Consider the following 19,320-nt stretch of genomic DNA (forward strand, 5'->3'; position numbering starts at 1 on the left):
GGAAACAGACATGAGACCACCATCAGCCAAGAAACATTTAGCTCCACTACATTACTCTTTAGTAGCAGGCGAGTTCACAGCGCTCAGAATCATAGCCTCCAACAATTCACTGATCTATGAGAAAAAAAGAGCCAGTGGTGTAATGTTTGAAGGCAAAGCATGCAGGAGGAAAAAGTAATAAATCTCAACCAACCCACGGCGCTGTGGGCTGAGCAGCAGATGGGGAGGATAAGGACAGCTACTTGAGACAAACACTGAACAAACCACGTGGTTAAAAAAAAGAATAAAGCATTAGACACACCGGTGACATTTGCATGCCCATAGTCTGGTGGATACGGCCTTATGTTCGAGTATACGTTTATAGGTTGAATTGCAAATATCCATCTATCTCTACAGCCCAGTTTCTCAAAGAATTACATTCAGATTGCACAACTACGCATCACAACTGAACACCATGACAAAGTTCAGTACTGCTGTATGGCTTGTTTCCTGTTCACACAATATGGCAGTGAATAAGGGAGTGGAGGTCTGGGTGGTGGCTGGATGTGTAGTACGTCTGTCTTTTACGTCGGAGATTGACATTTATGATTTACCCAGCATGCAACACAGAGCAGCATTGTTGTATTATGGTATATCAGTGAACAACATCAGCACATGTGCCAATAGTTGGGTAAAAATCAAGAGTGTTATCTCTGGAAAATTGGACAGTGTTTAACTAATATGTAGTTTTCATGACCGAGCTGTAGTAGAAATAAATACTTAAAAATATGTTTTTATTACAAAAAGGTCATGTAAAAGTAATGGAGAGTTTCATTGTTCTGCCTAGATATATCCAAAAAATGAGACAAAAAAACAAAACAAAAAAATCACATTTCTAAATGTCTTTACTGTCCTGACCTCTCTAAAATGCTTGCTATGGAAATTTGGTTCAATAACAAAGTTTTTACAGCTGCAGAATTTTGACATCAGAGGTAAATGTTTACATCTTGTGTCCACTGTGTGGTTGAAAGAGACTTTGGTTTAGAGTTACTAAAAGGGTCCTGGTTTTCGACTTATTCAACACCTGACCGAGACCACAATCTAATTTTACACATATTTTAATAACCTATGTGAGTGTCACATCACAAGAAAACCTTTGTCATGTTTTGGCTGCTACACATTGATTTTTCAAGAACAGATATTTTGAGAAATCAAAGGCAATACTTTGGCAGTCAAGTTTTTGTAGATACACTGCATATCAACATTTTACGACAGACGAGTACATCCATTTAGAATATTTTGAGATGTTTTTCCAAACTTAACCTCAGAGGCATTGTGCATCCTTTGGAACCTGCTGCTCTAAATCTGCATAATTTCACATTTTCTTGTTAACATGGAAAACATTACTTGTGGAGTTTGTCAGTTCCTGTGATGAATGTCACAGGTTTCTTTGAGATTTCACCACATCATTAGTGTTAGTGACAATTCCAGCCAACGACCAGTAGTATCTCTAAAAGCTTCACTCTCATGCCAACAGGGTTATTTTCCATAAGGTCCTTATTATTCAAATTTTGCTTGCATAGAGTGAATATGATCCTCAATGTTTTTAATGGATACTGGAATAACTTATTATTGTGTCTCACCTCTTGATGATGCCAGATTAATCAATTGAAAAACTCATTTCCATGCATAAACAAAGACTGAGACTGTAGTATTTGTGGTACATTTTGTGTACAGTAGACCTTGCCAGGAAAACATAGGCTTGAGACAGAATTGTGTGACGACGGAGAGAGCAGGTACACTAAGGGAGAGGTTAAGAAAGTGATGCTGATGAACATGTACAGGGAGCATGTAGAGAAACACTCTGACAGACAGACAGCATTACTGGACCCTTCAGCGTCCATGAAGGAGATGTCACTAATGGGCCTGTCAGGCCGCGGTCAGCAGCCTTAATCAGCACTTAGACAAACAGCGTTAGCTAACAGCACTCCATGCGCCACATACTGCTTTAAACATAAAGCTTCCATCAAGGCTTAGTGAGCCTTGTCAGATACTGCTGTAGATAACTTGTGTGTGTGTGTGTGTGTGTGTGTGCGTGCGTGCGTGCGTGCGTGCGTGTTCTTGCATGTCTGGTTATGTTGGCGGCTTGGGTGAGCAGCATAGAGCAGAGTGAAGGGCCTTGCCGGGCTACGCTTGACTGTGAAAGCCTGCAAAGGTAAAAAGGGTGCAGGGCCAAGGTAATGCCGCAGATGTGTTGTCACATTAAAGTGATGCTGAACTTTACAAGAACTTTACTTTGTGTGGTTTCCTGGCTATGATGTAAGATATTTTCCATCTTCTTTATCTGTTGATCCATGACTGAGCATAGGGAATAGATCTTTTTCTTCTTATTCTGTGATCCGTTCACTCATGCACTCTAAAATGGGTCACAAAAATCACACTCTTTACATATTTATTTGAAAAATCCTTTGCATCAGTCTTTAGCACATCTTCCCTTTTATTGATATGCCACCTTTTCCACCCAAGTCACACAAAATTTGTGATATGATTTTTTTTTTCATGGTAATACAGTAGTCCTCAAGGCAGCTGGGTAGAAAGTGAATCACATCATGGCCAGAGTGATATAATCTGTTTTATTCTGTTCTTCCACCTGGTAGAATCTAAATCTACAAAAATTCAACATCACCTAAAAAATAGGACACTGCTTTTCTTATGAAGACAGAATCACAGAGCTTTTTTCTCGACCTTCCCTTCCAGCCTGTGAATGAAAGGCAAAGCTTAGAGGTGAAGTTTGACTTCCTGCCAATTTGAAAAGCCATATTCACAAATACATTTAATGGTTTGTTTTTCCTGATGTAGAATGTTTTCTCATAGGAAACTGTAATCAAAGCAACATTATTTATAGCTGCAAGGGTGAAATATGGGACATGGAGGGGAATTGAGATTCTGCTTTTGCAGTTGACTGCTGACCTAATCTGAATCATTTGGTTCCGCCAGAGTATTGCATGAAGCACCTGCTGCGAATGTTATCAGCTCATTAAATGGCCGTTATCAGCTGTCATCTTGACCAGAAACCTAGCAGGGCCCTCCTCAACCTCCCACTCAGCTCAGTAAGCCGTTATCAACAACATATATGACTGTGAGAGTAGCAGTGACAGGCCAAACTAGTCTCAACCAAGAGTGTCACATACTGCTGTTTTTTTCCCAGTCTGCTGGTATCTCAGCGATTCACACAAGGTTTCTTAGGTTTAGGCACTACAAACCACATGGTTAGTGTGACAGACATCTTTGCCGTCACTGTGGGTTCTATCGGCTGAACGCACAACACTTCACCAAAGTACAATGTTCCAATTTGTTTATTCCACACAAACGATCACTTTTAACCCTCGTGTTGTCCTTGGATCAAAATGACACCCAGCTGTGTTCAACCAAGTTCTATTTTATTTTCATATTGTTTGGGATCATTGGTGACAAGGAGGCTGTGAGGGTTTCTTTAAAGAATGATGACCAATGATCCCAAAAAAATATAAAAATATAGAAATAAAATAGAACTTGGTTGAACACAGCTGCGGGTCATTTTGACCCGAGGACAACACGAGGGTTAACTCTGGTGCTCTCCTGCCGGGCATTCGAGCACATGCCACACAACCTGTCCACGGCCGGCCAACCAGCCTTCCTTTCCGTGTCCCTAGGAGTGAGAGCTGGGGTCCTGCTGCTTGGGTTTTTAAGGGAAGAGAGGGACAATCAGTCATTGATTTCGCTGGGGCTAATTAAGCCTCTTCCAGGCACCTTTCCCTGAACCACTCCCCCAATCAGTCCCTCCTGCAGCTCGGCCAAACCACACCCCACCACCACAGTTAGGTTGAGGAAAAGATGGTTTGGATTAAATGTGATATTGGTTAGGTATAAGCCCCTAAACCTACTTGATTAAGGTGATAGAAGTTCAAGTGATTTTGGTTAAAGTAAGTGAGACATCATTGACATTTTGTCAAAGGCAATATAAAAAAAAAAACTTTTTCTTTCAGCCATCCATCATTTTAATATTTAAATTTAAATCCTGAAAACTTGTTTCAAACCAAAATGCAACAAAGGTCTTCAAAAGGATTAAACCAAGCATTTAAATGTATCTGTCAGGACCAATTGGACACCAGGACACCCAGAATTTTGATCAGATTTGATTGAAAGTAGTTAAGAAATATTGTATAAACAAACTACCCCCGCCTTAACTGTTATCTCACTTCACATGACATCACCTTTTTTAACTGAGCTACTTCTACTTCAAAGAGCCCCAATCTGCTCTGTCAAATATCTAAAATTGTTCTGATTTTGGGCACACAGGATATTATTGCTCATAGTAAGGAACTGATGATGGTGATGAAGTGAATGTTTTCGGGGCCTTTAAATATCTCAGCCAGGTTTTATGGCTGATTTTATACGTGTGTGCAGCACACACCACAACTGCCAAATAGCATCATTCCTCACTTTGAGTGTTGCATTACCAGTACAGGTGGCACAGCACTGAGCTCAAAAGATCATTTAGCATATCTGGCTGGCAGCAAACACACTGGACTTCCTGAAAGTGTGCAACACACCAGTCAACAAGGTTAACACAGAAAGCCTCTGCCAAGTGCAGTGCATCATTGTAGGCAACCCTGATGGAAACTATTGAAAACATTCAGCAGCATAACAAGGTATGTTATTTTGGAGGTGAGGAATGTTGTTACTTTTCTCAACACTGAAACGTGTTTTATTCTCTTTTTTATACATATTTGATTTATTCTAAAGGGAAAGAATCAGGGAACCGATTGATTTACAACCCTTAATAAAATAATCAGCTCTATTTGACTCCTGACTGTAGGGCTGTAGAAAAATAAATACATTGACCGCTGAATAACTATAACTGCTAACTGAGGCAAAATATCCATTCGTCACCTGTAAACAGATGAGTAATTATCAGTAAACGATCAAGCAAATTACTATAATCAGTTTCCCCAGCTTCCTTCTTTCCCCATTACTGACTCCTTAATGTGAGGTTCCTGATAAATTCCAGGTTAATGAGCTGTTACCACAGTAAATTAGCGATTTATATATTGATACAACAAGGAAATGTGTTTTGCCCTGTGGTTGAGCAGGTCAGCCGGTAGCATAGGCGTGTCAGTGTCTTGCTTGTCTTGGATAGTTACACAGGGATCAAACTGAGGCCTTCAGGTTAATGATGACCTGCCTAAGCACCAAATCATGCAGTTGTGTTCGTCACAGCTTGGTCTCTACAGATAACTTTGCTTCAAGGGGTGAATTTGAAGGGTAAAGTCTGGGTGGTTTCACACATTTGTTGGTATATATATGTAAATAAATATTATATATATAATATTTAGATCCATGGGTTTTTGAGTCGGTGCTGATTGTTGTGGTGGAGTAGTTGATTGTGCTGCTGACATGGATTCACAGGGGAGTTCAAGTATTGTTGCTCTGCAGACTATACACATAATTCATATCCACCTACACAGCACCTTCACATTTCTGTCTGTGTCAGTCATTTAAACGTATCACTTTCTCGCTTGCACAAAAACATTCAAATTCACACTGCTCGCACCCCTCCCTCTCCTTTGTGCATTGGCAAACAAATGTCCTCCCTTCGCCTCCCCTTTTTTTTCTCTTTTTTTTTTCTTTTTTCTTTCAAGCAGAAACAATTACGCCAGATCTCAGCGTGGCCCTGCAGCCGAGGGAAAGTGGCGCACTTTTTATTTACAATTCGCCTTAGCTGGATACAGAGCTTCGCCCCTCTGCCGTGAATTATCAGGTACAAGCTGCATGTGGCTGCCTGGGAAGGCGTCTGTGTCTGTGCACGCACATATGCAGAGAAAAAGCATGCAGCACATCTGAGAAGATTTGCCTGTCACGCAGATTTGTTTAAGCGCTCTGATGTGTTCCATTTTACAGGTTTGGAGTTGAGAATGTATCACACATGCCGACACACAGCATACCCACAGTATTGTTTATCTGCGTCTCTTTCAGTTTCCTCCTTGCTGCCTCTAATTCTGTTTATCATTTCTCCTCTCTACATACAATAGGTGTGATCCCTGCAAAACTCCCCCTTTTTAATGCAGTTTTCCATCTCACTGCTTTCCCATTTACTGTGCTGCTGCCCGCTTTAATTTCCGACATTCTCAGATCAGCGGGAGCTCATGATTACGTTCCATAACCATGTAATGTTCATCTCGGCCAAGCACATTTAAAAGGTTAGGTATGATTTGCCCTCTTTTTGTCTGCTGAACAGTGGAGCATGCACACTGGTGTCTCCTGTTTCCACAACTTGCTACCATGTGAGTGATCCACTAGCATCATCTAGTGGCTAAAAGCAGCTACTTCTGAAGCACTGGAGTCAGTGGACTAAGTAAATGGTATCAGTCCACAGCAGATGGAGAAGAGATGGGTTCAGGCTGGGAAACACAGGAGCCACAGAGGTGTCAAGTCAGACATTCAATTTAAAAGTGTCTGTTAAAAATGACACCGATCTTGTCAGAGTCTAAAGTCACGGTGCTTTGATTAGCAAGATGAATGGTGATTTAATGAGTCATCGTTTCACAAAGAGGTCTGATGAAAGGCGATATAATGGAGAGTATCTGTGAGCCCCACAAGAGACAGGAAATGGAGGCTTTCATTCCAGAACACTCTCATACAGCGGCACAAACAACAACTGAAGATTATATGGTTGAATATCTTTTTATCTCTTTCTCTCATGGCCATAAACATTTAAGTATATTTTTGTAAACAGGAGGACTGACTTGAGTCAGTCAGTGGTGGATGAACAGGAGTTATATCTCAGCATAGTGTGGGAGGAAGGGGTGGAAAGAGAGGTATTATATGAATCTGAATAGCTCTGAGCTCCATCTGTTGTGTACTGTAGAGATGATGAGTCATCCTGCCTGGTACAGCACGGGTCAAACCAGCCCCAAATCCCTCGCTTTCATACCCACACACACAAACACACACACACACACACACACACAAACCCACAGATAAACACATACTAATACACGCTCGTGCTGCAAGCTTGCCATCACGCATTTGTCCTGTGTCTACAGTTTAGTGACGTGTTTGAAGTCTCCGTTGGTATCAAGGATTGGTTTCCAAGCCATGTCTGAGTCTTCTGTTGGTACAAACATCTTAAAGTATGAATACTCTCATTACTGCGGTCCTGTTCCTGTACAGTGTTTGAACTCTTACAATGTTGTCAGAGTCACGATGGGCAGGTCAGTCCTCCTGTTTACAAAAATGTAATTTGAAGCCCAGAACTCCTCAAGATCTACAAACAGACTGTGGTGTGCACAATTTATGGAGTTCCACTTTATTGTTCCCAATTGCCAAGGCAAAACTTACCAGTAACAATAACAGTAATAAACTTTAAACCAAATTCTGAATCCAAACTAAGCACAAGCCTCAAATATTATAGTCTGACTTTATTAGTAGTTATTATTATGATATATTGTCTTCTAATTTGCCGTGTCTAACATCTTAGCAAGCAGTTACCTAGTTTGGAGCTGTGTGTGGGAACCCTTGACAATGAAAGACCAACAATCAATTCAGTTCAGTTAAATTCAATTGAGTTCTATTCTATTCTATTTCAAGTGTAAAATTGCCATGTTACATGGTCCTAAAACAGTCACAAAGCAAGGAAACAAAATATTATTTAAAAAGGATTGAAAATATCATCGTATAAAAGGTAACCACCCAGGCCTAAAGCAGTATGACAACAGGCCTATAGCTTCACCAGCAAATTTTAAGTGTGATTTTTAAAGTAGAGAAGGTGTCTTCCTCCCAAACCAAAACTGGGAGCTGGAAAGGTTCTGCCCTCTGTTCTACTTTTGGAAACTCTAGAAACCACAATGAGCCGGCACTAGGAGCGAAGTTTACCATTAGTCCTATGAGTTTTTATACATGCTGGATGCTGGTGTGTCATTAAGGGCTTTATATGTAAGAAGAAGGATTTTAAACTCAATTCTTGATTTCACAGGAAGCCAATATGGGAGAAGGATGATCTTTCTCACTACATCCTGTCAGTACCCTCACTGCAGCATTTTGGATCAACTGAAGGCTTTTCAGACTGTTATTGGGACATCGTGATCATAGGGAATTACAATAGTCCAGCCTGGAACCATCAAATGCATGGATTAATTTATCAGCACTGAGCAGAGACAGGATGTTCCTGATTAGGACAATATTGCAAAGATAAAAAAAAAAAAAAAAGGTTGCCCTACCAACATGCTTTATTTGTGAATTAACTGTATCCTCAAAAATAAGTCACAAAATAAAGTCAAAGAAAAAACATTGTAATATTAGCATAGTAGTACATTTACTCTCCTGGTGGCTGATTTGAAAGATATCTGGCTTTTTCCTGCTCAGTGTTCAACTGTCCTCACCTTCCTTCAACTTCCTCTTCTGCCTGCTGTTTGGTGCTGGGCAGGAACAACAGTTCATTTATCTGATTCCTTTTCTAAAAAATAATGCTAATAGTGATAATAGTGCTTCACTTTATTACACTAAATTATATTTTTTTATTATAAGCAAATAATCAAATGGTAAAAATATTAACTGAAAGACGAACACTCTTTACCTCCCTGTAAACCTGCAGCTAACTTCAAAGCCAAACCAAATGTCTACCCACAAATGAAAGCCTTTGATAAAGTAAAGACTCGCCTAAATCGTTTCAGCACTTTGAAAAATATGTTTACACAAGCATAAATGCATCACCCAGTCTCACACATACACACACAGCTCACAAAGGTACTCTGTGCTCAACCCCTGTGGTCAGAAATAGATCAAATTAGGTAGTGCCCTGCAAAAATTGGATCCAAAATTGTATTTCTGCGAAGACGAAGCAGAAGAGGAGGATATCGAGGTTATTTTTCTCTGTTTTGTCTTGTCATCACTTTCCCATGCGAGACATCTGACTCAAACAGATTACTTTTAATGAGCTTTGTGTGTGTGTGTGTGTGTGTGTGTGTGTGTGTGTGTGTGTGTGTGTGTGTGTGTGTGTGTGTGTGTGTGTGTGTGTGTGTGTGTGTGTGCGCTTGCATTTAGGTGTGTGTGCATTTTCCTCAAGACCTTTTCAAAGCAATATCCTGCTTGTCAAAAGCTAAAAGCATATGTGTGTTCAGGTGTGAGGGTTGAAGATGACAGCAGTTTAAATGCTTAGATATGTGTGCGAAGGCACATTTTAGAGAGAAAGCTAAAGACTGCTGGAAGAAAATAAGGAGGAAACAAAAATGTGAGCAAAAGAGTTAGAGAAAGAGTGGGAATGCAAAAGCAGAGAGAGTGCCAGAAAAAGTGAGAGGTGTAATTGGTTTTCTTGTTTTAGTTTGGACACGGAGGGAGGGAAAACTTACTAACAGGAATACAATACTTGTAACTTCTCACCTCACACCGACCACACATGTATTTGCATTGTGAAAAAAGGTGTGATTTTCGCATTTTGTTCAGTGATAGAGTGAAAGAGGAACCACGAAGAGACAAAGAAAGGTTGCCGATGACAACAGAAAAAAGACACCAAGCAAAGTTCAAAGAGGAGCACGGTGCTGCCTTGTTTTCTTTTGTGTGACAGGAAAATACAGCATGAATATCAGGTGGAATAGCATTGATTCCTCACAGCTACAACCCATTGCTCACTTCGGGAAGATGAGTAGTTCAAATAGAGACATCCATACAAAAGAAGCCATATACTTTCCCTCACTATCATGAATCTGTGCCCTTCAGCATATCAACCCTAGCCTTGCACTTTAATGTACAATGAGATTTATGCACACACCTCTCCTAAAAATGTGTGTGTAAAGGTCAGCCATTCATTTTCTCTCCCATTCATTCTACTCACATATAGAATTGGTGATAGTTTGCATGATTGTTCAAAGGAAGTCAGCTTAGCGTATGAAGGCCAAGGTGATGTATCTATGCCAGTGGTTCTCAACTGGTGGGTCTGGACCCACTTTTGGGGCCCATTTCAGTAGGTTGTGGATGTGTGCGTAAATAGTTTTTTTCAAAAAGAGATTTGTTTGAAATCTAAAGAATTTCTGCTGCTGTGCTTTTATTGTGAAGGACATGTGTTTCCCATGATGCAGCATGCACGCAGTCGCTCTTTGCTGTCAGCATATCATGACAATCAAAAATAATGTTGTCATATCAGTGGTTGAATTTCAAACAGTTTTTTTTGCACTTTTGTTGCAGTTTTTGTTGTTTATTTAATGGTTTGAACACTGCATGAAGGTATTGTATTGTATACTCCTGCACTATTTTCTTGTAAAATTAATTTAAATGGCTAAATAATTTAAAAAAAAAAAAAATCTGGGTAGTGAATCAGTGACTCAGGGAAAATCTGTGTCCTGAGGCTGGACCAGTGATCTATGCTCTGTCACATCAGACCCATTTTTAATACACAAATTGGAATTCATTAAAAACAGTACAGCGGTCTGTCAGGAAATAAGAACACACTGATTCGCTACCAGCTCTCCCTCAGAGGAGCTAGTTGGATGAGTCTAAAGTGACTCTTGATGTCGGTGAGTGACTCACTAAATAGAAAAGCGAAGCTTTTCACAGAATGTTATGGAGTGTAATTTTGTGTCTGTGCTGAAGGGGAAAACTGTTTTTATGTGTAAGACAGCAGCAGTTGTAATGGTTAAACATAAGTGGGAACCTGTGAAGTAGCCGTGGATACTGTTAACAAGACACAAGCAAAATACTGAGCTCCTACTTGTACAGTTTTTTCTTGCTTTTTATAGAAAGTAGTGTTTTTCTTTTGAAAGTAATTTCTAGTGGTGACCATTTTCTGGTGTGGATGGTATTTCCAGACCCAAATCCACTCAGAAGAATCATCCAACCATGCTCCATCAGAGATTGTTTCCAGCTGTTGCATCCTAATGGGCGTAGAGCTCATGTTGATTTTGAAGCTACAGCCCTTACCCAACCCACTGATCTCTGATTGGTTCACCCTGCAGGGTGGCTGAAGACGTAAGCTGTGGGCAATAGTCAGGTGAAGCCAGGTTCGCTACCATCAGGCATTGTGTGAAAAGTCAAACTAAAGTTTGACAAAAAGTTAAAAACAAATCTCTCACTTACTACTAATTATGTTGTTAACATGAACGTCTGCACCAAATATCAAAGCAATCCATCCCATATTTGTGAAGGAAATTTCACTTAAAATCACAATACCAGATTCATGTCAAAGGTGCTCCATAGTCATTAGGATTCATCCCCTGGGAATAATGAATGGTTGTACCAACATTCGTAGCTATGCACTAGAGTCTTGAGATATTTGAACAAAAGTGGAAAATGTCAACCTTGAGAAAGAGTCTGGGAACCACAGAAATAAGTGAGCTTTATCATCTGGGTGCCATGATTATACATATAAAATGTCACAAAAGGTTTGTTTTTGACCAAAGCGATGAGACTGACCACCTGACCTGCCAGCCAACATTGCTGTCTCAAGAGCTAAAGTGCAAGCACGGCTAAAAATGATCACTCTAAGATTGAACAAGTTTAAGGCTATCTTACTTTTGACGACCAGTGTCTGCTGTTAGCTCAAAAAAACAGTAACAGGATAGTAAATCTTTAATTAGTAAATCCTAAAGCACAGTGTAACAATAGCACACATGGAGAAAAGTCAATAAACTGACTCAGCAATGTCTTTTACATACTGATATTGGAAATCAGGGGTATAATTCTTACAGGTCATAACAGATCAGGTCAAACTGGAGCAGCAGAACACAAAGCTGAGTTCAACTTTGTGACAATAGAAATCCCCTCTAAACAACATTCACTGTCTTGATTTAATAACTTTACATACTACACATACTGTAGCTGTATTATACTTAGTCCCTAATTTGTAAATGTGATTGTTTGGTCATCAGGTGTCTTCAGGCCTGTCTGCTTGCCCTGAACTAAACCACAACTAAACTGAACTCATCATTGCCAATATTTCCCATAAAAGGCAGCCGCCTGTCCTAATATAACTGCCACGTTCAATTTTCATCTGCCAAGAGGTGGCAAGTGAAGATGGACTGATGCGAGCTGATTAGTGGGAAGTGAGCCAGTCTGACAGGGAAGGATTAAAGTTTGACTGATCAGGAGTGCAAGGACATTCTGGTACATGGGTCTGTGAATGCAAATTTTTGGTAAACATGCTCACACAGCAGAAATCTGGATTTCACTTCTCTTCAAACTAATGTCTGTTTTTCATTTTCTTTATCATTATATTCCTTATTGATTTACTTCTTACCACCTGCCTCCACACACAGCAGACAAAAGCCTAATCTCCTTCTATATTGCCGTTAATGAGTCAGGTGAACTCATGTCATGCAGACTGCCTCTTCTGTTTTACTCTTCACACACACACACACACACACACACACACACACACACACACACACACACACACACACACACACACACACACACACACACACACACACACACACACCAAGCACACATGCCTGCTAGGGTCCAAGATGTGTGAACGTTTTGCTCTCCCCTGATGCGACTTGGCCCTTAATCAGACCTCATTTAACTTCACATTACTCTGATTGCAAAGAGCTTATCACAGTCTCAAGGCCTCAAAGCTTCAGGTTCAAGGGTAAAAACATACAAGTTGTTCACCAGAGGTGGAACAGTTCAAGTCAAAATCCCCAATGTGGTCCACTGGTTTTTGTTGTCGTTGTATTCGCTGTATGTTTAACTGGTTTTATGGTAACCGCTATTGCAACAATACATCCTTTGCTCTGGCATCCTGTTCTGTTTGTTGGGTTTAGCCTGCTTATTACTTTCAATATTAAACTTTAAAAAAAAAAAAATCACTTTTTAAGCCATTTGGGAGCAGCTGAAACAATTATGAACACTGTAGTGATTGTTTAACCCTGTAAGCTGTAGAGGCCCCCAATCGGAGGCCAGGGAGAAGACTTGGCAAAACTATTATTATAATATGGACATATATACTGATATTTACACATCTGAACAGATCTCACAAGTGTTCCCTTTATTATGAAAAAAAAAAAAAATTTTAATTTTTTTTATTGTGGTTGCAGAAATATACTATTTTTATTATGGGTATGCAATTTTCCAGCAGAGGCCTAAATAATAGATGTGTTTTTAAAAGGTTAAGTTGACATGGTGAACTTTTTGAGGGAATCTTTAGCTGCTGAATGCTTGGCTGTACTTGAGTGCAATTAGCTGAGTTTTTAAATGTGCTATCTGGTGATGAGCAGCAGTAAAAATAGGGATTTTAAACTTTTTGTAAAGAGCGTGCTGTGGCTGTAAACAATGCTGCAGTCAGTTTAAGCGTCATCACAGTGTTTTCATGTTATTATATGACACACTGTTATAAATATTGATAGCACTTGAAAGCATACATATATAAATAAATAAATAAAACAAACTCTGCATTCCTCCTCATCCAATTAAGAGTTACTGTATTTGTCTTACATTCTTCTTTCCTGACAGCATTTTGATCTGCCTTCATTGAGCTGAATTGAAATTCATGTAACTTGTCAATCACACCATTACTTGAAAACCTGTGAAATGAAATTACTCAAATGGTGGGAGATAAGGTCAAATCAAAGAGGTGACCTCACAAACGCAAACACTGAATACTGTTATTGTGGCACTTACATCCTTCGTCTTGTTTTAATGTCAAATCACCAACATTCAGGCGCAGACACACACACACACACACACACACACACACACACACACACACACACACACACACACACACACACACACACACACACACACACATTCAAACAATTTGACTCTCATGCTGAACAACTGGCTCTTGTATTTGACTGTTTAGTTGTATAGTTATCACCGAAGTCTGAGATATAATGTGTGTGCAAAAGATTGTTTTGAAGGAATGATAACACAAAAGATAAACAATAATGCAAATGAATTCTTTATATTATACACTCAAAAAAAGGCCCTCTCTTCACCTTCATTGTTGTGCTCGTGTTGGTCCCTGAGCTTGCGTCCACACTTTTTCCCGTCATCCCATGGCTCAGAAAATCACTTGTCTTCCATCAAAGGCAGCTCCCGAAACAAGCCTATTACCTAATTGGTGCTTGAGCTTTGAAATTGCCTGTGTTTGCTCACATCCAAGCAGTCTCCCAAAATGCTGATCTTAAAAATCCCCCTTTTAAAAAAGAAAAATAGAGTCAAAGTTCTGCATTAAGCACAGTTTCCTCTCTCACTGCTCTCTTGATTCTTTTGCAAGTAGAAATCCCACTCTGAGACAAATATTTAATGAGGAGTAATGATTCACATATTTGCATAAAAGTTCATTGAACAAACCTTTGCAAGAATCAACTTTGTACGTCTCGTTTTTGTAGTTGAACAAAAATAAGAGACATTACAATTGCAATGTACTGTATAACCCATAATTCCTTCTTCGAGAGTGTATCGTTTGTGCCCATAAAAGCTGCTCAGTCACTGCAATAAATAAATAATAAAAGCAATGGAAAATACTTTCCCTTAAATCTATAAACCGGACATTTTCACCTTGAGGCAAGAGGTTAGTTAGTCCCACTCTCACCCCACCACGTTCACATTCATACCCACCAACCACTCAGACTGATGAGCTGTGTAGTATCTAAGAAAATACACTATAGCCCGGGGCTGAGGTAACAAGCATCTAGAGGGCTCCAGTTTCCAATATCTGTATCTTAAGCTTTTCCTTTTGCATTATTTCAAAATATTATAGCCATGTTTTGGAGAAGAGGTGCTGAATTTACTTCCTATAAAAGGACAAAAAACAATCTGGATGCAGGCCATGAGCCCAAAATAGTTTTTTATGTTTTTCAGAAAATTTACATATATTACTAAAATGCTAATTCATAGTGATTAAAGCACACTTCTTTAATCTATATCACACTTTTATTATTCTGCAGAAAGTGTTGTCAAAAACAGTCGTCTTGCCAAATGTTCACTGAATATTCTCTTCTGTCTTGACTGACAGCCCAAAGTCAGTGACGTAGGACACACTAACAGCATGAACAGTAGCAGGAGAGAGAGAGAATACTATAACTCTTCTAATAAGATGTAGGCCAATGTAATTGCTGTTCGAAATTTACAGGACTTATAATAACAGAATAATAGGAATAAAAACAAGCTTGTCAAACTTGGTCCGTGGACCCCAAATTAGGCCGCTCTGTTTCAGGTAATTTTGTACAACTGAACCTTCATGCTGTCTTGGACCAACAGATACTATTATTCTGTCTAAAACAGAAGTTAGCTTTGAGGATATTTCAGGTAGTTTCTTTTCCCAGTTAAATCATTTTTGTGGTGTGTCTCCAGGTTCTATTCTAGGCTCTGATCTCTTTTCTGAGTCATTCAGAAGACAAGTCTGTTGTGCAAATGGACCATCTCAATTTCCCTAATCAGATTTCCAGTGACAGTTAAATGGCATCAAGGACTTCTGGAACACTTTTTTTTTTATAGTGCTTAAGAGCAAAAGCTAAAATTTGCCCCTACAGGTTTGCAAATCAGTTTCAGCAGCTATAGTAGATGTTATTTTTCCTCAGCATTTTCAGTGAGTGAAATGAAGGGAGACTTTGAATGAAGGAGATTACATCTTCCCAAGTTCAGCCTCACTACTTGATTGCACTGTTTCAGTAGATTTTAAGGTGTTGGTATTTTCTTTAGGAGACTAAAATATGCACATCTGTCAGTTCTCAAGTCAGTGGGCTCCCAGATGTTTTACACTAAAGTTTGGGAACGGGAGGTAGTGTCTTTTTTGAAGTCGTCTCTCAGTCAGATATGCACACTAAAGGAAGCATCCAGCGATAGATTAAACAAAAAGTTAAAATTTGTACAAGTTGGATGAATAATTAAACACAATAGATGTGTGTGGATCAATAAGGAGACTGTAACCTTTCTGTAATGAATAGATGAAACAATCATAAATTTCACGTGTTGTAATCTAAATTAAAACCAAGTAATGAAGTTACTTATTGTTACTGTAAGAAAAAGGAGGGAAAAACCCTTTAGTGGTTTATTCTGTATAGCTATGTATTTGTTGTTGTTTAACATGAGCAGGGGGAACAAAATCATTAAAAGCGCAAGAGCAATAGTCACATTAATACAATGTTAATGTTTCATTGTTCAGTTCACATATTACCAGTTTTGATGTTCATCTTCTTTGCTCGAGGGAACACAAAGCTCTTGAGCTGTGGCCCATATATTTACACTCATGTATTCTGTCTGTGATGCAGAAAAGCCAAAAACATCTCCAGAAGAGAGGTATGGCAATGTGGGAACACATTAAAGCTTTGTAGTTCTGCCATACTGCTACAGAAGAAATAAACAGAAGACTCTCTTAACCCCTCTGGAAAAAGTGATCAAACCATCTATCTATTTGATATATAGAATTATTATCAATAATAGCATAAATAAAATAAGAGCTTTTTAGACTTGTTTTATGTTATTTTGTACTTTAGTTTTGTGATTTTGCTGCAAGGTCTTTCATTGCTTTGTGAGTATTGGCTGAGTGAATTTTGTAAGGACGTGTGGAAACCTGTTGTGCATTTATGGTTTAACCAGGCAAGTGACAGTTAATCACCCAGCTCCTTTCTGTGCATTAAGGTAACTCGCCGTCAGAGGAGTCCGAGGAGCGCGACAAGGAGCCCAGGACCCTGACCTACCCTGCATACATCGCCAGTCTGCTGGACACAGGTGCCAAGCGCATGGCGGCCGGTGTGCGTATGGACTGCAACAGCCAGGGCCAGTGCCCGCGTTCCTGCCACCTTTGCCACATGAGCCCGAGGGCGGCACAAGGGCGGCAGCAGTCCGAGCCCGTCCTACTGCAGATCACCAAGGCCGCGCCCATCTATGAACTGGTGTCTAACAACGAGACCTACCAGGTGTGTACGGTGTTGTTTTTTGTTTGTCCTTAATATGAATACAGTGACTATGTCAGACTGTCTAATGTCTCAAAACCCATTTATTACACCACCAATTATCAAATTTTCCCTTCCAGCATTTAAATTGCTGGCTGCACCTTCTCTCATCTTCCTGAAATGGATTATCCCACTTATTCCTGTATATGTTTAAAGAACACAATTATAGTCCAAGATCCTTGTCATCCTTTGTTCAGTGAAATCAAAGTATTTTCACTTTGATCTAAAAAAAAGGTTTTGCACCATTTCCACATCGAAGTGACCCTAATGTGTGAGGACAGCAGCTAATAATACAAAAACGGAATCCATGCATGAATGCGGTTGTAACATCATTAAATCACAGTCTGTCTATTAGCTGGCATCCTGTAACGAAGCCCTCAGAGGGCTTTTGATAATATGTGTGTAATCCATCAGGTCTGAAAACCTTGTGGCCTCATCAGGAAACAGGTGAAGGAACCAGAGGACTTCACAGAGAATACTTTTTCTTTCAGGGGTTCACGACTTTCTCTACGGAAGCGTGCTATGCCATAAACCGCCATACAGTGCTGTGACTTATTGGACTCCATCAATACTGTGTGTCGATAACGCTTCGACTCCCCCAGCAGGAAGAAAGGGTTGATGTGCCGCTGTCCTCCCTCCTGGGGTGTCGGGCTTTCATCTTCAAGCTCAGATAGATACAGCCGTTATTGACTGAGGCTGTTTGGAGGTTGCTCATGTAGACACAGTGCAAAGGCAACATTTTGAATAACTATATTATAGCTTTTTCCTTTTCACTCACAGTATCACTTGAACCAAACCACAGTATAATGAGTAGGGGTGTGTATGCTGTATCAATCATTGATAAATTGATGTGTATGTACTCTAGATATACTATATGGTCAACAGTTCCATACAGTACAGATAGATTTATATTGATTTGATACCTTGCAGTGTTGCAGTTTGATATTGATTCATCTCAGATTTCAACCTATAACCTAACAGGAAAAATATCACAGAGCAGAAGCTCCCAGAAAGATGATTTCTTAAATACAGTTAATGTTTCAACTTCATGTAAAGAGGGCCAAAATATAGACTTCACCTGAGACAACATAGGTGTGAATCCCAGGCCAAGGCAATCAATTATGTGGATACATAAGAAAGTATTTACAATATTTAACACATAAATCAGAGATAGCACTTCTCTAAGTCAATGAAGTGCAATCAAATGCTCAACTCACTAAATATATAATAATGCAGCCAGTAAATCTTTATTATAGGAAGCAATGTCTTCTAAAGACAATCAAGAAAGACCCCCTATTCCAGCAAAATACATGATTGTCAATCATCATTAAAATGACCTCAAATAGAAGAGAACTGAGAAAATAACAAAAAAAAAAAGTCTGATTATTAAATCCTTCTTCAATCCATAGTTCCAATGCACTTTTTTTTTTCTAGAATTTTCCCTTCATGATTTTTGCCACAGAGGAAACAGCAACTAGCTCCATGTTAAAGTCATGTTTCTCCAACATACATATATGTTGGAGAAACATGGCTTGACCACATGGAGATCTGATGAAACAAGTAATCAGACTTTGTATCCCCTCCACCCGATTTCCTATCATCTCTGAACTTTTACCGATCTATCTAATAAACATGAAAAGGCCCAAAATATCATCTAAAAAAAACACGAGAAATGAATTTGAGGAAAGATCATGCACTTTTAAATTGAAAAATATGAGAACACAAATAGAAAGTTGCAAGTTTTCATATTTGCTTTTGCCCGTTCTCTTATCTCTCGCTGTCTCCCCTCACAGTCTCTGCAGCAGGCCATGATGAGCATGCTGTGGTGTTCAGGCAAAGGCGACGTTATCGATGACTGGTGTCGATGTGACTCCAGCGCTTTCGGCACAGACGGACTGCCCACCTGCGCCCCACTTTCTCAGCCCATGTTAGTAAAATGATATTACCTTCTCTCGGTTCAGCCTTCTCAGACGGCTTGTGGTAAATACTATCCATCATTTTACTGGCAGAAATCTATCTCCTGCTTCATTGCTGTCTTAGTAATGAACCATCAGGATCCATGTGTTTGCAGTATTTTATTGCGACCAAACATTACAGAGATCAGTGGTTTATCCTGCCTGTCTGGTATGGGTGTGTTAATCAATTAAATGTGCGGCTGCTTATTGATTGGTTGGCACGGAAACCTCTGAACACAAGGTTCTCAGCGGCACAAAGCTGCAGACGACTGCTCCCGAGTCAGTCAGACATTAAGGGATAAATGACTATATTTCCTGTTGACAGGAGTGTTTGTGACATTGCAGAATATGTTTTCATTGGCTTGCAGTTCTGTGGAACACGAAGGGATAATGTTAGCTGTCAATTACAGTAATGAGGCCAGTTTGCTGACAGCATCTTTCACTCGGCGGTGTGG

General features: G+C 39.7%; 1 protein-coding gene across 5 annotated transcripts in view; it reads left to right on the plus strand.

Annotated features, from left to right (window-relative positions):
- Positions 1–19,320, plus strand: part of astn1 (astrotactin 1) — a 397,274-nt gene that overhangs the window by 331,746 nt on the left and 46,208 nt on the right. For all 5 annotated transcript variants that reach the window (XM_069164339.1, XM_069164341.1, XM_069164342.1 and 2 more), the window contains 2 exons: positions 16,597–16,874; positions 18,704–18,837. In XM_069164339.1, the coding sequence (XP_069020440.1) occupies positions 16,597–16,874; positions 18,704–18,837 (412 nt within the window). The remainder of the gene's footprint in view (positions 1–16,596; positions 16,875–18,703; positions 18,838–19,320) is intronic.

The sequence above is a fragment of the Embiotoca jacksoni genome, unplaced genomic scaffold (genome assembly GCF_022577435.1).
Source record: "Embiotoca jacksoni isolate LCO1_2020_lvr unplaced genomic scaffold, fEmbJac1.0.p SCAF_31, whole genome shotgun sequence".
Taxonomy (NCBI): domain Eukaryota; kingdom Metazoa; phylum Chordata; class Actinopteri; family Embiotocidae; genus Embiotoca; species Embiotoca jacksoni.